The 25,473-nt window shown below is 36.5% G+C and overlaps 1 protein-coding gene across 1 annotated transcript in view; it reads left to right on the top strand.

The window, feature by feature from the left end:
• Positions 1–1,138: 1,138 nt before the first annotated feature.
• The window catches only part of lrp1bb (low density lipoprotein receptor-related protein 1Bb), a gene marked incomplete at its 5' end in the record, with an annotated part of 155,067 nt that continues 130,732 nt past the window's right edge, over positions 1,139–25,473 (top strand). The window contains 14 exons of the mRNA XM_015032561.1: positions 1,139–1,219; positions 1,315–1,485; positions 2,284–2,466; positions 6,074–6,274; positions 8,288–8,533; positions 12,022–12,219; positions 13,257–13,461; positions 16,463–16,627; positions 16,927–17,171; positions 18,471–18,602; positions 18,798–19,025; positions 19,319–19,493; positions 20,448–20,542; positions 22,918–23,067. Of these exons, the coding sequence (XP_014888047.1) occupies positions 1,139–1,219; positions 1,315–1,485; positions 2,284–2,466; positions 6,074–6,274; positions 8,288–8,533; positions 12,022–12,219; positions 13,257–13,461; positions 16,463–16,627; positions 16,927–17,171; positions 18,471–18,602; positions 18,798–19,025; positions 19,319–19,493; positions 20,448–20,542; positions 22,918–23,067 (2,475 nt within the window). The remainder of the gene's footprint in view (positions 1,220–1,314; positions 1,486–2,283; positions 2,467–6,073; positions 6,275–8,287; positions 8,534–12,021; positions 12,220–13,256; positions 13,462–16,462; positions 16,628–16,926; positions 17,172–18,470; positions 18,603–18,797; positions 19,026–19,318; positions 19,494–20,447; positions 20,543–22,917; positions 23,068–25,473) is intronic.

Genomic DNA, 25,473 nt, shown 5'->3' with positions numbered 1-25,473 from the left:
TATATATATATATATATGCATATACTCTGGAGAAATATGCTTCCATTTTTAATGAGCTGTTTCTTGATTGCTAATTGAACCCTACCCTAGCTTTCTGAGGGCTTTGGTTCACAAAGTCGATGCTTTGCAGTGGATTTAAGATTTGTGATTAATGAAGCTAATGTGGTGCTATGTTGGTGTAGATTCTTAGCCACCCAAGACATTGTGATCCAAAGGGTTTAAAATGAAAGGCAACTGGACTTCTCCTCTTTTCTTGAACGTTTTACCATAATCCAAAACACTACTTTTCTTCTAAACATGACTTAGAAGTGTCACGCTTATAAACTGTAGTGAAAACAGTCACACCCATAGGTTCATTAAGCTCACACGAATCACTTAATGATTCAAATATATCCCTTAATCATGCTAACATGTGAGTTCATCTGGTCTCATCTCAGAAGGCGTAAATGACTCAAGGCTGCACTGTAACATTGAAGAAGCTCCAAGCTAAGGCCACCTCTTTGTTTAGAGTTGGTTTTGGATGCTTAACTGCCCTCTCACACACCACTTGTCCTCCATGTCCAAAACATGCATATCGTTACCTTCAAAAAAGTTTCCCTCATCCCAGAGATGAAGATGAACCACGCAATTTAGGTGTCTCTTCTGTGTTGCGTAGCTGATGTTTTGTGTCCCTAATGTAGAGGTCACAACATTCATCGCTGCAGCAGACTGCATGTAGCACACTGTGCAGAGCTTGTGTTTTGGTGTTTTGTCCTTGAGTTGAACTAGTCTGTTTAAACCCTACAATAGTCTCAGGCAAAGACAGTCTCACCCCTGAAATAAAACATCCAAATAAAAGTTTGGTTCATGAAGCTATTTTAATACTAAATTTAGCCTCTATACCCAGATATGAAATATTGATTACGGTGTTATGAACCACATATGATACAAATGTCTGCATCATACACATTTCTTAAGGAATATTCTTGTAGGTAAATTGAATTTAGGAGAAGCACAGTGCAAATTAGGTCAGAAAACCGTCCTTTTTCTAAAATTATGAAAGCATACAATGCCAATTTAGAGTATTTCTAGACAACCACTCATACAAGCTGGATTCTCTTTAATTTGACAAATAGTTTTTTCCTCTCCTTTTCCCCAGCTTTCCCAACGTGCCAGCCACTCACCGAATTCAGCTGCTCAAATGGACGCTGCATCAGTGTCAAGTGGCACTGCGATTCAGGTGAGCGCAACTAATCAGCCAGTTTTCTCGTTAACAAGTATGCCCATTGAGTAGTCACCTCTGATATTCTTTGTGAATGTTGTCTTTGTCCGCAGATGATGACTGTGGCGATGGCAGTGATGAAGTGGGCTGCATGCAGACCTGCTCAAACACTCAGTTTCAGTGTACCAGTGGGCGCTGTATTCCAGCAGACTGGGCTTGTGATGGTGACAATGACTGTGGGGATTTCAGCGATGAGAACACAACCTGCAGAGGTGGACCTGCATGTAAGAATGTCTGTTTCTCTTTAAACTGGGTTGATTAGGTTTATTTATTTAAGTTTGACTGTGCAAAGAAAGCTATAGTTAGACCTTTTACCAATGGGAGTTGAACTATATAATCGAATTATTACATGGAGCTAATCCAACACTAGAATAAGGACCACAGCTCAGTTGCTTGTCACTAAAATGTGGAGATAATTCATCACACTACTCTGAAATAAACTGCTGCGCTCTCCATCCTCACTGCGTCTATTCAGTGGATTGAAAGAGATTAGGTTACATCTTTGTTGTTTGGACGGAGAAAATAAAAGCCAGGTTTTGGTTTTAGTGAAGCAAATGATTGATCGTGATTTCAACTTAATACCTAAACCACACAATAGATGTCTCAAATCATTATCTTCTTGGCATGTTGTGATTCAGAACTCTTTTATGTGAAAAACAGAAGTAAAAATATTAACATCCTGTGGGAACTTGTTGTCATGCTCGTATTATTAAACAGAACAATGATGCAAATGTCTTTTATATTTCAATAAATCCTCCATTGCTGACCTAGTAACCCACTACTAAACAAAGCAGCTAGCTCGAACAAACTTTGGAATTGAACTACTTCCCATAAACAGAAGGCTGCGACAATAAATAGATCTTTTGAAATGTTAAAAGAATATTTTCTAAATACAAAACAAAACAAAACAAAAAAAAACGAACAAACAAAAATAACAAGCCAAATACTGTTGTGCGATTCAGCGTTGTGATGCTGCTGAGTGGAACTGTGAAGCATTAATTGTTGGATTACTTTTGTTCCAGTGCTCCCACCTGTGATTGAATGCAGTGGGGATGAGTTCCATTGTGTTGAGGATGGAACCTGCATCCCTGAACGTTGGAGATGTGATGGAGACAAGGACTGTGAGGACGGAAGTGATGAGAAAGACTGCGAGGGCACCAAAAGGATGTGTGACCCGAAGGCCAAGTTCACCTGCAAAGATACAGGTTGTCAATGGAATCTCAGAAGTAAAAATTATCCAAAAAAAAATTAACTGCACTACAACAGCTGTATTTGCTGGGTAGTTATTGGTCAATTAATTAATCTTACGTTTTCAGATGTTACCAAATATTGTCCTTGTTCTTCATTTAAGTAATATTCATTAAGCAATGCATGGAAAAAGACAAAACAAACTGCATTTAATTTAAATTAATCCTGTTGAAAACAAAGCTTCAATTCAGAATTAATGTCCTCTTAAGGCCCTTCACAAGACAACAAGTCCAATCATTGCAAATCTTGGTCCAAATGGAATTCAAATCAATTCAATTTGTTCCTGTTCAAGGCAATCATTTAATCAAATTCATATTGTTTAACTACATTGAAAGATGAGTACATCACGCTCATTTTGGCATTTAATACTAAAAGCTAAAATGTTCAAGAATTATTTGCACGTATGAGGCGACAGTGGAGAGAAACCACTTCCTTGTAACATGAATTACTGTCTAGCAGTATAAGTATAAATGGCTGTCGGCAACCAGCTAAGTTGTAAGAAGTCATGTAGAAAAGAAGAAGCGGGTCAAAGCATTGGGTTAGGAATATTTTTTTATTTATGGGAAAGTAGAACAAGAACAGCAAATAAAATTAAGAAAGCATTGGTCACATTAATTCCTCTGTACAGGAAAGAGACACTCTTAGGCACAAAGATTGTAAGGCAAGACTGCATTCAGTGGGAAAGAATATCAGATAGTGTCAAAATTAATTAATGCCAATAACGCCCTCAATTACTTTCTCAAGAAAATAGACACTGCCAAACTCAGAAGCATTAGGCCAGAAGCAGTTTCTAAAAGGGAAGAATAAGAAAACTAAAATAGCAAATTAACTTGATAAGAAATACAGGCTGAGTTGGCACATAGATGCAATGTAAAAATTATTTATGGTTTCATCAAAAATTATTTCTGAATACATTTTCCACAAAGCTAATGAGACGTAAATGTCCAGGCTACAATCTATTAACATTATGAAGCACTTTGTAATTCATTCTTAGATTGAAAGGCTTGCAGATTTACCGTGTTCCTGTATAACACCATTTTTTTTTTTTTTTTTTTTTGCGTTTATCTACAAACTGTCAAACTATCACAATGAAAATGTAACAAGATATCAGCAAACTTAAGATCATTTTTTCTCCAGCCAGCTTCTCTCAAAGCAGGAAATCCAAGTATTTGTGACTGGCCAAGACAAAGCTAGGAACAAATCTTCCCGGGGGCGCTTTGAGTTATTTACAGATTCAGAAAGTGTGTGTTCTAAGCTTTGCAGTGATGTCAAACACATAAAAAAAAATATATATATATATATAAATGAAGGAGATATGCCCATTTAAATATCGGCATTCTGGAAACCAGATCAGTGAGGAAAAAACCCTCAAAGTTTCAGAAAAAAATTGTCCCCAAAACTGATCATCGACATGGGTGTGGTAACAAAGGCTGTTCATTTGGATTACTTTTCAATAACCCCACACCCCACTGGAAAGGTGTGCATACAAATGTGAGCTTTCACAATTTTATCAGAAATGTATGTTTTTTCTTATTTTTCTTTGTTTATTCTGTGGCAACTTGCTCCTACTTTTCCCCTGGCCCGTCCCATTTCTTCATTTGTTGTCAACATCACCTATTTTATATTAAACAAAAAAAATTATATACTTGTTTCCATAGTTTCTTTTTAATTTATTTTTATTTCTGTGTTACTAACTATTGTTCCCACAGTCAGGACATCTTTAATCTAGGCAGTTTTGAGTCCATCTATTCAAACTTGGTATGTTTTTTATATCAAGTATTTGCAGTAAGGCCAGAATTAACTCTGAATTTTGCCCTTCACCTTTTTGCTGTTTCTCCCCAGACAGCTTTTATCAAGAACAGAGGCTATGCTGCATGGTGACGGGTTGATTAGACCACACAATTATTAATTACTCTAATTCCACTGTGTCACACTTCTCTGCACTGGTGCTGTTGTCCTCTCCACAAGAGATGAGTGCTTTCACTGGCAATATGCAAAAACCTTCAAGTTCAATTTGGGTAAAACAGTGTGGAGTTTTACATGCAGCGCTTTGAAAAAGTATTTATCCCCCTGAATATATTTCTGGTTTATCCTTTTTTTTTTTTTTTTTTTTTTGTCACGGTTAAGTGTTTCGGATCACTGAACCAATTTTAAGCAAAAGATAACCTGAGCAAATCCAAAATGTAGTTTTGTAATTATGTTTTTTTATTATGGTGAAAAAGCTATCCAAATCCATCTGGCTGCTTGTAAAAAAGTAATTGGCCCCTAAAATTAACAACTGTTTGTACGACCCTAGACAGCAACAGTAACCAGCATTGGTGGTAACAATGTGTCTCTTGCAACGCTGTGGAGAATTTTTGACCAACTGTTCTTTGAAGAATTGTTTTGATTTAACTTCATTGCAGGAAGAATGAGAGAGTGATGGACGGTCATTCACACATCCTTTTTCAGGATTTTGTGGAGTTTTCACAGCCCCATTAATTTTGGCAAAATATCTTGTTGCCGCCGCAGCAACAAGACAATGTTTGATTGGTAGCATGACGTTTTTTGCCGTTAGTTTTTTGTCAGGTGTACTTTCTAAAACGTTCCATGTTTGTCTTGTTAGTCAACCAATTTTTTTCCAAAAAGTCTTAGTGATATTGTAGATTGAAATTTGGCAGATGTGACCAAAACAGATATTGGTTGGAATCTAGTTTTTCCCTGAGTAAATGAAAGCACACCCTTCTTTATGCAAATTATGCTTATTTGATATTAATCAGTTTGGTGATCTGAATCATTCTGTATGGAAGACAATGGGATGTGTAAAAACCCTCCTGGAAATGAAAATGTTAGATTTATAAATCCACATTGAAAAATAAAGTTTTTACCCGTTCTTAGAAAATAGAGTACCTTGAGTTGAGTTACAACAACATGTAAGGAATCATTACCTTTTAATTGTGTAAAAGAAACCAGTAATGAGCACTGATGGAAAGTCTTCTGCAAAAATGTTTTGATTTTGATTAACTAAAGATTAACTTCTGCAGACGTTTTTTCCGTGGTTGGAAAAATGAATGATGCTTTCTGGTGTCCAAACAACCCTTAGTATTGATGACAAACCAACTCACTTGGATCCATTCATTCACTCCTCCTTCCATTGTTTCATTCATACTTTAAAGATGGAAAGGTTTGATTGTTTATACAATCTCACATAAAATTAGACACTTGTAGCTAAAATTATTTAACTACACAATTGTTATCTGGCTATAATCCCACAAGTACAAAATGAAATGTTAAAAGTGAGATCACGCCTAAACGATAAACAATGACAACTTAAACTCAAAATCTGCATGGCCTCGGCATCCTTTTTTTTTTTTTTTTTTTAAACCTCTTAAGTATCTATAGTTAGAGAAAAGCTAAAACGTCAAGCAGTTTCTTGTCAGAAAATGGGCCAAGTTTAGAAAAGTAAGTTCAGCACAGAAATAAATGCCTGAACCCTAAAACAGGTTTAGGAAAACAAGTTGATGTTTACCTGAGACGCTTAAGTTTGAACTGCCTCTGTTAACCTCAGCCTCTCATACTTTACAGGCAAGTGCATCACAAAGAGTTGGGTATGTGATGGAGACATTGACTGTGAGGACCGATCCGATGAAGAGTCTTGCGAATCATCTGTTTGCAAGCCCCCAAAGTACCCTTGTGCCAACGAAAGCTCGGTTTGCCTGACGCCTGATAAGATCTGCAATGGCAAAGTCGACTGTGCTGACCGTTCGGATGAAGGACCCATCTGTGGTATTTTTTTATTTTTTTTTGTCTTATCGTTTTGCATCTTATCTTCACATCCCTTTAGGTGAAAAATTTCCTTAAATAGTTACTCTGCCGAAAGAATTGGGAATAGCAAACTTTACAGGTGATTACTGAAAATCTCTTTCCACCACCTTGATTATGTTGGCTGTTGTAACATCCATCACTGCCCCAGGAAGGCTCTCACCAAGGTTTTCAATGCCTGTTGTTAAATCACGCTCACAGGCTGCATTACAATTCATCCCAAAGGTGTCTGATGGGTTTAGCTCTGCTGGCAAGTCAACAGTAGCCAAGTAAAATAACCGATGCACCCTCACTGCTCTGTGCATTATCCTGAAAGCAAAACGACACATTTAAGTATCTGTTGACACGAAAGTAGAAAAAGTTTCTTTTTTCTGCTAAGTTGTGAACTTTTTATATTTTCAATTTTCTACAGAGCGTAAACATGAACAAAAGCATTCAGCCTTTTAAAAGCTGTAATACTTAGTCAACTTTTTCAAGTTGTCTCATTCTAAATAAAACTTTAATTTTATGTGATAGGCTAACAGACCATTTTTTTTGATTATCCTTCTTTGCAAAAATAGTTCAGTGTCAGTCAGATTGAGCAGAACCAGTTTATGAACATCAGCAGTCAAGTAGAGAAAGGTATTCCCATAATATGATTTTACCACCAACATTTTCCACCATAAGTAGTATGAATATGTTTAGCTTTTCCTCCACACATGGTGTTTTTGCACGCTGAAGAAAATACTACATCTTAAGGCATTCTAGCTACAATCCAACATCAGACATAATTCCTAAAAATACAAGCTTTGGTTTTAACTTGAAACAATGTGAAAATGTTTCACATTTGTGAATACTCTGCAAGCCACTGTAAAAAGACAACCTCCCAGGGTGAAAATAATATCTGCGCAATGTAACTTTAAAATTTAATTTGAACTGTTCCATTTTCCAGGTAGGCAATGTGTGACTTGAACAATATCTTATTTAAAATGTTTGTCTTGTTCTTTCTCAAACGATGTTCGGATTGCTGAAAGCGTCCCAGCACAGTCTTTTTATATTCCCCTTCTTCCACACACAGCAGCTTGGTGCTTGACAAGTTACCAGCATCTGTTGTTTCTGAGACCCAAGACACAACATAAAGAAAATCTTCCTTCCTGGTAATGGCAAATGTGCACTAAAAGCCTTCAGAGAGACCAAAAATATGCCCTCATGTGACTATCAGTAGCAATTTAATCTGTTAAAGTGAGTAGTGTAAACATCGAGGTTCATTTTCTAGAGCATTGCTAACCAATCCTCAGTGGGCTCCTGCAGGACCCTGAAGTGCTATTGTGGCTCAAAAAGTGGGCTGCTGGCTCATCTTAGGCTATTAGTTTATGCTCAGTGGAACCTCAAGGGTCTGCTTGATTTAGACCAGTTCAGCATGATTCAGACCTCGCAGTAACAATCATGACAAGAAATCTTTTTTTCTTGGTGATTAGAGAGGATAATCTTATTCCATCCTAAAATACGGTCTTAATTAAGGCGTATAAAGAGACCCCGGGTCAGTTTTTTCTCTATTTTATTTTTGGGAAAGTCAGAGACTTAGAGTATTGTGGAAAAGTATTTGACCCTTACATATTTCATCTATTTTATTTTCCATCACACTTAAATCATATTTTAATATCCAATAAATAGAATCTGAGTCAATACAGCTATATGTCATTTTCTTTTTTTTTTTTTTTAAAAAAAGCAGCTCTTATGTTACAAAGCAATTATTGCCTAAACGTTATAACTGGTTATGTTACCAAAACCCATCAAAACCTTGATATTAAGAGTTTATGAAAACCTGCATTTTTTATGTGTTAAGGAATATAAGCTAACTTTTAGCAAAATTTGAGCTTTTTGAGCTCAGATTTAAGTCCAAACATTGACAAGTACATTCCCAATCTTCTAGAATTCAGTTTTTATTCTGTCTGAGGCAGTTTACCCGAGAACTGCTTACCTGTCTCTTTTCTCCAGACATGTGTCTCGTAGCCAGAGGGGGCTGCAGTCACCAGTGCACGGTGGCACCGGGGAAAGGAGTTGTGTGTTCCTGTCCCCCTGGACTTCACCTGGATTCAAGCAACAAGACATGCGAGGCAGTGGACTACTGCAGCCGTCACCTGAAGTGCAGTCAGGTGTGTGAGCAGTACAAGACCACGGTGAAGTGCTCCTGTTATTCTGGATGGATACTCGATGCAGATGGAGACAGCTGTCACAGCACAGGTAACAGAGGCTTGCTTTTTAATGTTTGTTTCATGATGCCCCTGGCTGTTTTGTTGCTATGCGGTTGCTGCTTTGTGTTTGTTTCTGTTGTAAAATTGAGTTTTATGTTAGGGCGTCTCTATGAGCTTTAATTCTGTAGGTTTTCTTTGTAAGTGCAGATATTAGCTTTGTGAAAATCTTAACAGTTGTGTTTGATTTCCTATCTTTATTTTTTTGTCATGCTGTCACCTGTCACATCTTAGCCGAATCAGATTTCTCTCAAAAATGTTTTTTTTTTTTTTCTCGCTTTCCTACCTTGAGTGGTCATTAATTATTTACATTTGGAGTGCAGGCGACCTAGCATGTGTGTGACAGAGCAATCACTGTACAACTGGGTTTTACTATTGCTTTAAAAAAACCCAAAAAAAAAACAAAGTTACATGTTGCACTTCGATGTATACATAGGCTTTGACATATTTAAAAACACCAAGTAGTAAGTTTCACTTCAGTCACAAGTAATGAAATAAATTAAAAGATTGAGACCACAACATAATTAGATAGTTTTAAGACAATTTCCAACAGATGGACTCACAGTTGGAAGGCTTGAGTAAAATGTACTGTATAATAAACACGCACCTAATATGGAAGTAATATTTCTCGCCTTGCCCTTCTGTTCTTTGAGTGACGCTGCAAGCTAATATTAGGTGGTTAATTAGCATCACCTTTAGCTTGGTTAGCTAGCCTGCAGTACTTCACGCATATTCTGCTCCATTCTTTCAGCTTGCCAACTGTACTTTCAATAAAGGTTTGCCCCAACAACAGCAGGCAACGCTTACTTAATTTAGACAAATAGATAATTTCCAGATTACTAGCTTCCTTTTAAGCTGGTAGTGCCACTACGGGGCGACTCTGCTCCATTCCTACATTTTTGTGATTCTGCTGACTTCATTTTTTTAACAACTCAGTTGAAAAGATTGTGCTGAGTTTCCAACAGCCAGGTCAACTACTGAACTGAAACTGGTCAACATCTGATCCTGTTTCTTATAAAAAATGAAACTTATTAATGCACTCGGTTTTTCAAAACAATTCAAGTCAAACTGCAGAACAGACACATTTTTTGTTTGGCCATGTGAGTGCTGAAAAGGTGGAGAGGTGACTGTGAGCGCAGAAATGAATGCTGATTTAGAATGGGTTGAACTAAATTATTTCAGAATTTAAAGATGCACCACAGTGATGATGAGTCCTACCATTGTTATATGCATTGATGCTTACTGAGGGAAACATGTCTTCCTAAACTATAAAGCTTGATGGTTTACTTGGCTATTAAGATATTTATCCCCAAAACAGATGAGTTATCAAAAATTTTTGTTTCACATTTTTTGCCTTACATCAAAAATTTCGAGTCTGCTCCACTGATTGCTGCTACTGGATAATCCATTTGATGAGACTGCTAGAAAGCTCTTGAAATACAATTGGGACGCAGATGCTGTTGGCTTGTCACATTCTGATTTATGGACCCCATTTTGATGACTTGCTTCTGTCTTGCACTCCGGGATGGATAGCAGTTGCAGCTCTAATCATACATTAACACCCGGAAATAATACACCATCTTTTAGTTTGAAGCTGATTGGGACTCTACTTGTTAATCAAACATCAGTCTTTGCATGCAAACTAATATCACAATTTCACGTTGGAGAAGGTGTTATTAGATTCATTGTGAAGTCCCAGGCACACATGTTCTTTCTCTGCTTTTCACATCTCAGTGATAAAAGATGTGTTTGTACAAATCTTTTCACTGAAAGCATTGTCGCTGGTTTGCTAACAAGTGACTAAAGTAAGGACATTGCTTTCATTATATTTGTGTGCAAACAGCTCTGCTGCCTTAAAAGTGTTTTGAACATGAGGCTTACAAAAAAGTTGCTTTGAAAATATATGTTTTTATAAGTAGTTGCGTTTTAGATGGGTGTCATATATTGAATTTAGGTAGAGCAAACATTTCCAAGAAAAGGAGCTACACTGAAGGTAGAAGTAATCTTCCTGATTGAAACAAACCACTGCAGGCAGAGTCATGGAGGCCTAATATGTTTATCATCAACCTGCAGTAAGATTTAGCAACTTTTTTGAGCCCCTGCAAAACACATTCCTCAAAAGACTGCATGTACAACTGTATCTATCTACTTCTTTTGGAAATTATTTTCATATGTTTGGCAACAAATTGGTTTGGCTGAAATTGCTGAATATTAATGCGCACCACATGGCGGTTTAAACTGCTGAAATATGTTTGAAATCATTTTTACTACGCAAGCCATCAGACTGGGAATAAATAGTATTAAAAAATATGTTTGCATAAAGAAATAAAAAAAGCAACTTCTGCTTTTAAATTAGAACATTCCTATAAAAAATCAGATGGATACTGATTTAGTTACAAATTGCTTTCTTACACAGGAGAATATGATAAATAGAATTAATCATCAGAGATAAATTTAGCCTTTTTACTACTTTATTAATGTTCCCCAATAACAATGTAAAATCACATTGTTAATTTTAACAGAGCTGGTCCAGAGCTGATGTCTTAAACGTAACTAGATTTTTGGGGTTTTCCAGCTGCCCTCAAACAACACAACTTAGTCACAGGTGGAAATATTTGTTTCTTTAAAAAAGAAAAGTGTGGACTTATTAGAAAGTATGTTCAATACCTGTTTAAAGATTGCTATTTTCAACAGGTACTTTTTAAACAGCAAAACGATACTCATCCAGTTGTCTATTCTAATTCTTTAACACAAGTCAAAGATGTGATAAACAGCACACACCGATCAATCCGTCAACATGGCTCGTTTGGAGGCAGTGACAAAAACTTTGAGATCATCCTTAAGTTCTTCCTAACAAAAAGTTTTGTTCTTGTTGTTGTTTTTTTTACCAACTGCATTACACCAGGAATGTCACTCAACAACTCAGTTTTTCTTCTTCTAGTATTGTTATTTGCACCAGTCTGGCAGCGGTTCAGGTGCATTTCTGGTAGAAATTGCCTGTTTAAATTGCAAACTGGCCAATGTTTTGTAATTACTTGCATTTGGCCTGTGGCAGCTAGGACTGTAAATCCTCCAACAAAGCAATACACCTTTAAAATGATCTACAGTTGAACATCTAAGCCTTACACATACATACATTTATATATGTATATTGCATAAAATGAACATTCCTTTTTTTTTTTGTATTTTGATTCCATCTTTTTTGTAAATGTCTTATTCCAAGGTAATTTTAGTACAAGTTCGCACTGCATTTATATAGTTGGACCCATCAAAACCTGAATTCCTATCTGCATAAAAAGGAGTGTACTTGTTTATTGCAACATGATGGATTCCAGAGAAGACAAGCACAATTTGTTATCTAGTCCGAAAATCTCTGTGTTCGCCACCTGATGTTCTGTATCGTGTCTTTGGAAAAAGAAAAAAAAAGAAAAAATAAGAAAAATTGTTGCGGTTGTTTTTTGTGTGTCTCTCTGCGACTAGATCCTTTTGAAGCTTTCATCATTTTCTCAATCCGACATGAGATAAGACGAATAGACCTTCACAAGCGAGACTACAGTCTGCTGGTGCCAGGACTGAGGAACACAATTGCTTTGGACTTCCATTTTAACCGTAGCCTGCTGTACTGGACAGACGTGGTGGAAGATAAGATCTACAGAGGAAGGCTCTCGGAGACGGGTGGTATGCACTGGGGCACACACAAGGGCGTCGATGTACATGAAAACTTGTTATGTACTTGAAAGAGGCTGTGCTTTTATGTCTAAACTTTAAAAATCCATGTTTTATGATTTTTTTTTTCTCTAGAATTGTCGCAACATAGTTTCAAAACGCTAACAGAGATACATATATATTCTTACGTCTTTACAGATAACAATGAAAAATGTTTTGCACATTTACAGAATTTAGTTTTTATGACACTTAAGAAGTTTTAAAATTAAGTTTTCTTTTATCAAAGGGGCGTTTTATTTCCAGACTATAAAGCAGTTCTAATCTGTACTTGAATTTCTTTGGAAAGGCACATTATGTATTGCATTTAGATCATTTTAGTCTACTTCATGCTGTCAAACAGGCTATGTTTATGTAATTTCTTGATTCTGCAGTTCTAACAGTATGCAGCTCATGAAATTCAGCTCTGTTTTTGTGGTTAGTCACATTTAAATTATGATGTACAAAGTGAGCATTTCGATTTTGGGTAGTATGCCCTTCCTTTAAGCATTGCTCTTTGTATTTATTCAGGTTATTGTTATGTGATAGTAAAATGTACTTAATGAATTCAAGCTCTTTGGTGTGACAAAAAAACATAAAACCTTTTTTAAAGGAGGCAGTACATTTTCACAGTTCTGCACTTCACTCCCATGAAGTTCATATCATTTTTATCCTCATGATCAAGCTGAAAAATATTGAGCCAAAAGACCCGTATTGTGGTATTTTATCTGTCCTTGAAATAGAATCAGAACGTACTCTTTGTATTTTTGTGAATGGTAGTTTTTCTCCGTCTGTGGAGCTGCAGAACTGACCTCTCAGCTTGGTCTATTCTACTCTTTTAAGAAACCTTCATAAAACACCAGACAGGTTTCCCCCCATTGTCAAATGGCTACATCCAACCTCCCAACACTCTTTTATCTGATGGATAGCATTCCCCTGCATCCCATCTTCTATGAATTCATTCAAAGTCACTGCAGTACAGTCACGTTATTGTCTTGTCAATATTGTTTTAGGAGTGGCAGGTATTGAGGTGGTTGTTCAGCATGGGTTAGCCACCCCAGAGGGCCTGGCTGTGGACTGGATTACAGGGAAACTCTATTGGATTGACAGCAATTTGGACCAGATCGAGGTAGCCAAGCTTAACGGAGAAATGCGGACCACTCTGATCGCGGGAGGCATGGAGCATCCACGAGCCATCGCTCTCGACCCAGGACAGGGGTATGTTTTTTCCCACTGCTGCTAGCACCAGAAATAATTCAGCACATGAGAACTTCAATGTATGTTGCTTCTTACGTAAGATTTGGAGTCAAGGTCTTATAGAATACATTAAACATAATGCATTGGTTCTTTTTTCTAAACATCAAAATTGCATGGAGCAAATACTCCAATACCATTTCAACCCTTTCAGATAATCTACTACTCATTTGCTCTTGTTCCATAAAAGTTCTGTTGTTCGACACTACAGCTATTATGGATAAAAAGCAAAGGCAATACCTTGTCCTTTTTTGAATTGGTCCCCTATTGGTACAATTCCTAAAATTCAGCCCTCATTTCCCCTGCAGAGTAGGACAAGGAGCTTGTTTATAAAGCCATCTGTGTCTGACAGCAAACGTTTTATTCTCCCTGCTGTCAGCAAAAAGAGGACGGACTACACCAAATATTGCTTAGCCAGAAACAGTTAGTAAGACTAGAGTTCCAGCTTGAAAAAAAGACCTATTGGAATGAGGCACAGTGATGTGAATTGTATAGTGGTCTAACTTTTTTTCTTATTAGCATCGTCTTAAAACAAATTTGAAAGTACATTTTCTTGTACTTAGATATATCCATATCATATTTCATCAGCTTCCCTGTCCCGGTACTTCTTCAAAGTACGGTTTGACACAGCAGGGCTGATGCTCAACCTGTCCTGGACTGAGTGACTGTCAACCTAAAAAACCTCGCTGTGGTGTTTTTTTGTGGCACCTTTGCAATATTGTTAGAATCTATTCTGCAGGTTGTCCAGCAGCAGCCACAGATTTGAAAGGAATGTGTTGTACAAGATATTAGGTCTGTCTTTCCTTCCTTGGTTTTCTTCTTTATGTAAGAGAAAGATTTTAAAGATTTAGGGATGTGTAAGTAGGGCAAGGAAAATGATGGTGTTCGCTGCTGCTGTAACCTGATGTCACCTCCTTGCAGCTAGTCCTCTGCCTTGGATACATAACATCACTGTTATCAGTGGACTGTGGCTCCCTGAGCTGGGTATTGGACCTGGGAGAGAGGGTTGAATACCAGTGTATAACCTTCCATTAAAGTATAATGTTCAGTTTTTATGCTCTGTATAGACTGTGGTCAAAACAAAACAAAGAAAAATGTTGCTTCAATTCTTAATTTTGCACATTGCCTGCCTGGTTTATTTATAATAGTGCTTAGAGTTGGACCTTAATAATCATGACTAATTTTGTCTAGACCTGTTGCAGGATGTATAGATTTTTGTTTGTTTTACAGATTCAATGTTACTATGAATTTGCCTCAATGTCTTGAGATATAAATTGTATAATTTTTATTTATTTATTTTTTTGGCCCTTCCCTTAGCTTGGATAAGTCTGAGTTCTTGTGTTTCCCTTCAGAAAGGTTTTGATTTGCTTCCTTTAACCATTACCACACCTGGTATATTGATAATAATATCCACCTTTTGTCTCTTAGAAACCTTCAGATGTAAGGTGTTTAAAATGGGACCTATTTCATAAAATACACACAAAAATAATTCAATGAATGTCTTGCTGATTAGATTTTTGTGTTTTTATAGCTAGCTATTACATACCTTCTTTAATGTGCGACTTTTAAATGTGAGTGTTTGAAGAGTTTTAGTTCACTATTAAACACATATTTCCCATTGATTTAGCAATTACAGCCTGATTGAATTCTATTCTATTCTCAGCAAGATGTGAAAGATAAGAACTTCAAAGAACCTTTTCAAAATATGAGATTTTGGGAACTTTTATAAAAAAACTATTTTTCTCTGCTGTTGAAATGTTGCAACAATGTTTCATTAGATACTGCATCTACATTATCTTAATTTCGTCTGAAAGCCAGTGGTTGGAGCCGTTGGCAAAACCCAGACATCCCAAAAAATCAATTTAACACTTTTAAGGAATGAGTTATATGCTCACACACTCTTCCTTTTGTACTTGTTCACATTTGAAAGGATGACTAGACTACATTTCATGACTGTAGAGAGTAGGATTAATGGGTACTTTTGGTACCTAAAGGCGCATTTCCATTACGGGGCAATAATTCTAATCGTATTACTTGAATCCACTCAAAGGAGTGGGTGATTGATCACTGAGGTCTTATCAAGTGAATAAGCCTATTGATCTGTACAGATATATTTCTTCCCAACACGGTTTTGTTGTCGCCAGTATGTGATTTAAATTTGAACACCCATTTTCTTGTTAATTTTGGATGACTTAGTTGACAGTGAATGGACAGTTCTCTGATAGGAAGAGGCTGCACACTGTTAGTGATACATGGGGCCTTGGTTTTCTTTTGAAGTTCCTTAGCCAGCTTTAAAAGTGAATGAGTCCAGAATGGGTTTAAGATGCATGTTGCATGAGATCTGGCAACCCTACTAGCACTACTGTAAGTAATAAACATCTTTGTGAAAAGCCATGTGATCATTAGACTCTACTCGAGACAAAATAACTGCGGGTGGCTAAAGTTGAGACATATAAAGTGTACCAATGTAATAAATGAACAAGTATAATAAACAGAAAACCTGCTATGCTGTCAAAACATAAATGCTTTATTGGGTTGTGATTTTTGTGACCCTGTGGCTTTCTGTGGATGCAGCTGACAAAATCTCAAACTGTAGACCATCGGAGATCATGAAATGGTATTAGTAGTTAAGCTTAATCAAGGAGTCCAAGAGAAATGATTTTATAAAGCTGTGATCAGAACACCCCTGTTAGGAAAATATTGTTTTAAAAAAACTCAACCTGCTTACTTGTCATAGATGGTTAAGAATTTCACTGGAACACTGCGATTCTTGGGCAGTCATCAGGACTGCTGTTTGTGTTACATAACACAGATGCAATAACATATCCATAATTACTGTTTTCTATCCTTTGACGAGCATGATGATGAGAAACTCTAATTGTATTCAGTACCTCCATGCTTTCCATCTTCAGCAGCCGCAAAGAAGAATAGACGCTAACAGCCCCCATCTTGTTTCTGTTTTAAGAATTCTCTTCTGGACTGACTGGGATGCAACATTTCCAAGAATTGAGGCTGCTTCCATGAGTGGGAGCGGGAGACACATTGTGTTTAAGGATATGGAGATTGGAGCCTGGCCTAATGGACTAACACTGGATCATTTAGAAAAAAGGATTGTTTGGACAGATGCACGGTTAGTAATTTCAAATTGTGTGCAAAAATCTTAACCATTTAATTCATATATGCCATTAAATACCGCAAAAGTTTCACCAAAGGAAATTTTATCATCTTATTCTCCTAGTGGGCATTAAATTATGCAAGACATGCAATATTTATAGACTTTAAAAAAAATGCCACTCTGTGGCTATTGAACATTTTACCAGTTCCATCAGTGGATTGGAAGGTTTCACTTTGATCTCCCTCCATCTTGTACTTTAAGGACTTTAAAGCAGAAGTTTAAACTTTGATATGGTGTTGGTTTTTCTTTAACAGCTCCGATGCCATTTTCTCTGCACTCTACGATGGCACTGGGGTCATAGAAATCCTCAGGGGCCATGAATACCTGTCCCATCCCTTTGCTGTGTCTCTCTTTGGTGGAAATGTCTACTGGACAGACTGGAGAACAAACACATTAGCCAGAGCCAATAAGTGGACAGGTCAAAACGTCACTGTCATCCAGAAGACAAGTGCTCAACCTTTCGACTTGCAGATCTTCCATCCCAGCCGGCAACCACGAGGTGAGAACTGTGTGGAGTCACTTGATATTGATGTAGGACACGCTGTCTTTTAAAGTGAAAGTCAGTCTCATGCAGGGCTCATAACGCAATTACAAAATAAAGCCATATGTAATTAGTTTTAGCTTCTGCCTCTGCCTTCATTTGACCCGTCAGTCAACCAGCAGGTGCCTGACTGAAAAATAGTACTCATGCAGAGAATAAGCCACTTTAGCTTAATGCTACCTTTGAATCTGTTTGTCTTTACTTCCAAATTATTGTAATTGACTCATACAAATACAATATTTTTTGCTTTCTTTTATGAGCTGAATCTGAGTAAAGAGAGCTGGTTAAAATAAAAATAAATATGTGCTAAACCTGTTTTAGCCAAGACATTCAATATAATGAGCATAATTAGTTCATTTCAAACACTACCTTGTAGGTATGTTGACTGTTCTGATCAACATATTGCTCTCGTACAGTCAAAAACTGTTTGCCCAGCAATTTTATGACTTGACAGCTTACCTGGTGTTGTGTTTAATAACACCAGGTATAAGAAGTAGGCTAATGCATGATTCAAACTTTAAAAAGTTGCTGTGTAGCATAATCAGAAGATAAACAGATACCAATAAACCTTCTAAAAGTGAAAGACTTTGTAGCTTCAATAAATTATGACGATCACTACATATCTGGGTTAAGTCAGTCAGCAATGATTCAATTGGATTTTGTGCCATTGGGTATTTTCAATTGGCAGTGGAGTGTAGAATGACTTGAAACTAGAACATGTCTACTGAAATGCACTGAAATGTAGCGGTATTGCTCATGCTAGCAGTCTTTGATCATCTCCAGTTCGCATTTGAGATGATCAAAGCAATGCATTATCCTCTTCTTTATATGCTGTATTTGTGAAGTCGGTCTTAAAACACTCATCGTCATATCCAGGATTGGCAGGACTTTACATCTTTTAACTAGCTTTTCAATAACTAAAGTACTTCACAACGACAAGAGATATTATGGCATTGTATTGTTAAACAATAAAAAGCTAAGATTTATTTTTTTTTCAACAATGAATGGTCCATAACGTTTGTAAATTCAACAGCATCTAAGTCTGAGAGCCACAATGCTGTGTGCTTTTTTTCCTGCTTGTAAAACAATATTAGAATCATAACAGTTACCATCCTTGCTTTTTTTAAATCTAACTTATGTTCGTCCATGTTGAAAATTCCTTTTGACCACCTCAAAAACTGTAATTATCCCAGAAAATCCCCTTGCTCCTTTTCACTTTATGCTGACTTTTCTCTATTCTCCTTCCTTCCCCATCAGCCTCTAACCCTTGCGAAGAGAATGATGGACGTGGTCCCTGTTCACATCTGTGTCTCATCAATTACAACCGCACCGCGTCATGCACCTGTCCACACCTCATGAAGCTTTCAGCCAACAAACAATCCTGCTTTGGTGAGCAAGAACACCCTTCCTCATTTTTCACGCTTTCAGCATGTGTTGTCCAAGTAAAAATGTAAGTTGCTGCCTTTTACACTTTAATTCTTTCTTTTGACAACTTTTACATTTGGCTGTTAGTGGATCTTCACCTGCGTTTCACAACAGAAATCCTCAAAAGACTCTCAAATGGTTGTTTTATTATCTCGCCAGCGCTGAAAAGGTTTCTTCTGTATGTGCGACGCTCTGAAATCCGTGGTGTTGACATTGATAACCCCTACATGAACGTTATGACGGCGCTGACGGTGCCAGACATTGACGATGTCACAGTAGTGGACTTTGATGCTCAGGAGGAGAGGATCTACTGGGCTGACATCAAAAGTCAAACCATCAAACGGGTGTTCATCAACGGCACCCAGCTGGAGACCATCATTTCTTCAGGTGGGGCAGGCAGTCTTCCAGGGAGTCTTCTAAAATCTCTCTGTGGAAATTCTGAATGAAGAACCAAATGAGAAAGTAATACTCCATACATGCTTTTTTTTTTAAACCAGATGTGAGATTTATTTATTTATAGTAATCAATGTAATTGCAGATGTAACTTGCAAAAACGTATGATGCAACAAATATTTGTATGCAATCTAAGATCGTCTGCGTCTGTGTGTCTAGTCTAGTCAAGAAATAATTTGACTATGTACAACACAGCATAATTGTTTCTCATGCTCTTCTTTTGTCAGACATAGCAAACTGTCGGGGTCTGGCTTTAGACTGGCTTTCTAAGAACTTGTACTGGGTCAGCTCGGAAAATGACGAGTCACAAATCAATGTGGCCCGCTTTGATGGGTCCCTGAAGACGTCCATCATCCACGGCATTGACAAGCCAAGGTGCCTCGTAGTGCACCCTGCCAAAGGGTAAGTAGATTAGAGTAGTGTGTGCATCTCATGGGTGCATCACCATCACTGTATAGTGTCACAAAGAGTTGACTTGTACAAAAGGAAGAGAAGAAGATCAAAGCTCTTTTGGAAAAAAAAAAAACACCTTCTACATATCCCTCCACACTTATTGGCACTCCTGGTGATGGTGTGTAAAATGGCCTTTTCTAAATTCATCTTTTACTGCCACAGCAGAATCTCAGACTGAAGAATTTGGAAAAATCTAAACTTAATTAAAATTGCGTCTATTTGTTTAGTGAAGACAAATTAAAAAAAAAAATCTGTTCAGTACTCTCCACATGTTTTCTACTGGGATGTAGATTGTTGATCTTAACTTACAATAAAAAATTGCTAATTTTATTTCTGTAGAACAATTTTTATTCATTTGGACTATGATTTTGGATATTTATTCTGCTAAAAGACCCAATCAGAATCAATTTTCCATTTTTTGTTTCTGTTCTCATCCCATGAGAAGAGAAATAGATCCACAGCATAACAGATTGTGCGCCATGCTTAGCAGCTCTTTTTCTTTTTTTTTTTTTTTAATTTTGATGTTGTCTAGCAACACCGTATTGTTCCAGTTAAAGTTTGACACTCCAATTAATTAACAAATGTCAAGTATACATTTTAAAAAATTATTCCGTTACATATTGTAATCTTGTTAAATAGAAATTGCATTTTTTTTTACCTGAAACAAAGTCATTAAAGGTTCGATTTTTCTACATTTTTCAACGTACTGCTCTGTCTTTTTGCTGTTCAAAGCTAGGCTATCCAGACATTATTACATACATTTTTAAAATATCTGTGCAGATAAATATGTAAAATAATAATAGAAAAAGAAAATAGGATTTTTAAGATGATGTGTTTTTGTAAGCTTCATGTTGTTTAGTACCTAACCGAATTACTACCAGTCACCTTTCTTCTGTCATGCAGGAAAATCTACTGGACAGATGGCAACACCATTAACATGGCCAACATGGATGGGAGTAACAGCAAAGTCCTCCACCAGAATCAAAAGGATCCTGTAGGTCAGTGGAAGCTTATACGGTTAATTAACCAAAACTGTTTATTTACTTGTAGCTCACTTAGCATGAATATAGTTGACCAAATTAGGGCTAATGGACATCGATGTGGTCGAACAGTTTTCCAAGGATCACTAATGCATTTGTGTTTTATATTGTGACATGTTTGATAGGATGTAAGACAGTGACGTGATAATCCTCTGCAAACATATTAGTTCTACAAAAAATATCACACAATAAATTAATAAATTGATTGAGTCTTGTTAGAATGTAATTACATAAATCAACATTTTACTGATAAATGCAGCAGACAGAATTTCAGAAGTTTAAAAAAACGTGGTTTGTAAGTTTTATCTTTGTTTACTTTTATTTAGCCTCTGGGTTTGTTTATTGATAGTGTCCATGGATGTTTCTTCGATTGTTAATTAAACTTTTCAGAGCATCCAAATCCTCCCTTTACTGTCACATATTTCAAAGTGCTGACATTATTTAGACCACTGTGGTCCTTGAAATGTTTGAAAAGCTGTTATAACACAGATCATCGCAAAATAACAAAATCTGCCATGCTTCTTTTGAAATATTGTGCAAACAGAGACAGCCAATGAGTTGAGCTGAATGCGGCCGACTTAATAACACACATGCAGAGACACTCATGCACATGAACTGCTGCAGACTGCAGAGAAGGGACTTTCTGTGCAACAGCAATTAAGAAGAAAATAAATTACTAAAAATGTTAAGAAGATGAAAAAGATAAAACCATAAAAAATGATGTGTCCTCGAAGAACATCAATGTCAGTAGATTATTATAATCAACATCATTAGTTTTTCTAAAGGAATTATGGCAGCCCTAATGTGTTTTGTTGTCAGCTGAATAGATCAGAGGATTTAAGTGTTTTGTAAATTAATATTTATTTAATGAGAGATTATTTTGAATATTACCACAACATTTGGAAAGTGCTTTGTAAGCCATTAGGTTGATCTCTGTTGAAGGTGTAATATCATCCAGATTATTATTTTAATTCTGTAATAGGTCAGAGCCAGAAAGAGTGGAAATTGAATGTGATACACTCCCAGCATCTTTAAATTATATGGAAATGTATGCTAAGCAGCTATTGTAAGATATTAGTTCTCATCGTAATGGGAAATAATTTGTACAATTTCGTTTAGCGTTAATTTAGATGTTGCAGTGAACTTCTAACTGGTACAACAGTGTCTTGTGGCAACATGTTGTGAAGCCACAGAGATGATGTTTAATAAAAGTCCAGTGATTTTTCATTGCTACTTCATTTTTATCCATTTCAGCTTGTTTATGAGAGCTTTGCTCTCTACGGCTGTTATTAGAAGCAAGCAAATTCTTTGACTGTAAACGTCACTTAATCCATGGTTAAATGGGCAAATGCAAAAACAATCAGCTGGTCTTCATCTGTAGAAGTTGCTGTTACATATAGCTCAAGGTCAAACTTTTCATTTGTCACACAGAACAGCTTTGTCTCTGCTGCAATTCTTCATTCTCCCAGGCCTGTCAGCCATGGAGATACCAGCATGCTCTGTATTTCACTGGTTTCATTTATGATTATGGGGTAGACCTGGGGACAAGAGTAAATTAATGATGCATTGTGACTGTGAATCTGCCAGACATAAATCCAACACATGGTGCGAGACAGTGAGATGTCCGGAGGTACACAATTGAAATTGCTTTCAGCTCCAAACATTAACAGGGATACTGTTTGGAGGGGAAAAAAAAAACCCATCAGCTGGCCAGGAAATGGATTGAAAAGCAGTCAGTTCTCATTCTTGTTCATTTTTCATGCCAGCTGGAGCTCTTTTTGAACGATCCCCCACGTAGACGTGTGAGGAGAGACAAACATTTTTATTAGTCATACTCTAACCAGGTGCATAGGAACAACAGAATGTAAAATAATAAAAAAAATATATGTTGATAATTCAGCTGTGGCTGCTGCCACTGTAGAGCTGTTCTACTTTTTTCTTGTGTACATTTTCCAATAACAACATAGCATTTTGCAAAAGCATACATAACCATTGGACATTATTACCATTTTGTCACCTACAAAGTGGTAAAAGTGCAGCCTTTAAAGTGCATTTAGATTTTACATGATAAAAATTAACACTTAATTGTGAAGAAGAAGGGAAATGGTACAAGATTTCCAATCTGTTTTACTCATAAAAATCTGCTTGAAATGCTGTGTGTTTGTATTCAGTCCCACTTTAATTTGATACAGTTAAATAAATGCTAGTGGAACCAACTTCCTTTGAAAGTTGCTTATATCTATCTGCTTTGTGATGTCCATTCCTACATCTCGGCAATTTGTAGTGCACTGATTGAAAACTTGGTTTGCTCTCTCCACCTATACTTCTCCCAGGTCTCTCAATAGACTTCACTGCCAACAAGCTCTACTGGATAAGCTCGGCCAATGGCACAATCAACAGGTGCAATCTGGACGGCGGAGGGCTGGAAGTGCTGGAGACTCTAAAGAGGGTGCTAGCCAAAGGCACAGCTCTGGCCGTAATGGGTGAGTGAGTCTCGCCACAAGTCTATCAGATTGCCACAGAGGATTATTCAAAAGGTATGAACCGATTAAATGTTTAACCAGATAAGTGGGTAGACTAGAGTCACTTAGGGAGTCCTAGCAACAATTGTGCTTCACTTTGTGCAAACTCGCCCGAGCGCTAGATAATTAAAACGTATCACAGCAGTGATTGATGATAGATTTTCTCTCTCCTTTTATAATGAAAAGGTGGGGGGTGTTAATTACATGTTGATTCTTACTATCACTGCTAAATCCAATGTGTCACACCATCCATCAATTGATGGATATATTAGAAGCAGCTTAAGTGTACCAGTCCTAAATGATGATGTCTTTCATGTTGTTGTACAATGTTTCTTCCTGACATTGTCTATTTAGTCCAACATCAAATGTCTCTGGGCAACAGTAATGTTAAAATTTACATTTTCACTGATAAATGATTAAAGCTAAATTCAGTCCAAACATTCATGAAAAAAAATGTGACTGAGATTGACAGGAGCCCCCATAAACAGAAGATAGACAATAGTTAAGATGCTTAAAGACTTTTCTATTTAAGCAAGCCTATTCTGCCTCCACATGATTTTTATGATGTTGATTTTATCTATGATTTTAGTTGCACTGTGTAGCACTTTGAGATTTTTGCTAATGAGAAGTGCAGTACAAATTAAATTGATTATTATTATTATTATTAATTAAAATTAACAAGATCTTTTTCTCAGATACTCTTTTCTCAGAAACGATGGTGTGTCATATCTTCCAGAATAATGTTGGACTTTTTCATTCTAATAAACATTTAGTTAACATACATGATTAAAAATAGGGTTAAAGATTAATTTATGTGACATATACACAATATGAAAAATTTCAAGTCTTGAGGAATTTGTATGGTAACTAGAATTATCACTGTATTTTTGCAGTTTTATTCATGATTATTCATACCCATAGTAGACTTAAATTTAGTTTCATTCAACCAAAAATGTTCTTTTTCTTTCTTGCAGCAAATTAGACAGTTCTCTCTCAAAAAATAATAAATGAAATGTAAAATGACCATCAATTTTGACAAAAAACGTTTTTTTTACTATTTTGCTAATAATAGGTTGATAAAATATGTTTTTACCTCTTCCACCAATCTATGAAAAGAATTGTCTTTAATATAGTGTCATTCAAACATTTCTAGAATCATTTTCCATTATTTTACATGTTTCCATAGGTGTTTTTGATTGTAAAAAGGTCTCCTTGCCATTACTTTAATTTGCAGGCTCATACATTCTGATCAAAGTGGGGACTCTGGCTGGGCCACTCCAAAACATGAAAAGTACTTCAGTTCATAAACAAAGCAAGTTTGTATGTTAAAAAAATTAAAAAAATGATGTAAATATCAATCCGACATGGATTTGAATCTTTAACTGTGCTTTAGATTTTATTAAAGGGTTCATAGCCTCTCCTTTACGTCAGGATCTTTATGTATTTATATTTTTGTCATAGCAGTAAATGTTCTGATGTAAACTATTCGAAGCGAGCATAGTGGTAATTGACCATTTGAAAGTGTTTAATTCTCATGTATTAATACAGCATTTCAGCAGATTATTTCGAGATGATCGCCGTCCCTTTGAGATCATAGTTCCGTAATAAATGTGCAACCATAAACCATAATAATGGATCAGTTTGTCCTTTCACATCATGCTTATCGATCTGACAAAATCTGAGCCATGTGTGTTTTTGAAATTTTGCCACTGGGATTAAGGAACCAAGGGTGTTTGCTTACAACTCATAGGATTCATCTCAGCAATATGCACGACATTTGTGACAGACTTCATGTGATTTCCCTGTCTGAGGGGAAATCCCCACAGGGCCAAGCTCTGTGTTCTGATCCTAATGCAGCCTCTATAGATGCATTGAGGGCTTTAAATACAAGTACAATGCCGTTGCACCGTGATCAGCATTTATGATCTGCATCAGATTCGGTTGATCAGCATGTTTCTCAGATCAAATCCCACTCTGCAGTTTTGAAGAAGTCAAAGTGGTGAGGTAATAGATAAGGTTTGATGAATTTAAAGAGTCAGACATATTGTGTTTGAAGTCTGTTACAATACAGAAAAACAATTATTCATAGAGAAAAATAAATAATTAACTTAAGTATTTAAAGTTTTGGTAATATTATTTATGGCGGTTATCATTTTAATTTTGATACATAAGCTTAGAGTAAATTCATCCGGTAAATTTAGAAACATTTTTCTTGAGTTTGTTCTGGAGAATGCTATCCCGTAATGCTATTTTATTCTTTACAGATTTACATGGTATAATGAGTAGGGATGTGCCGATCAGGTTTTTTCCTCCCGATACCGATACCGATCACCCATGAGGGCAGATACACCGATACCGATCACCGAT

Source organism: Poecilia latipinna, unplaced genomic scaffold (genome assembly GCF_001443285.1).
Source record: "Poecilia latipinna isolate Pla-1442-1.1 unplaced genomic scaffold, P_latipinna-1.0 Scaffold245, whole genome shotgun sequence".
Taxonomy (NCBI): domain Eukaryota; kingdom Metazoa; phylum Chordata; class Actinopteri; order Cyprinodontiformes; family Poeciliidae; genus Poecilia; species Poecilia latipinna.
This window is presented reverse-complemented; position numbering and strand designations above follow the sequence as displayed.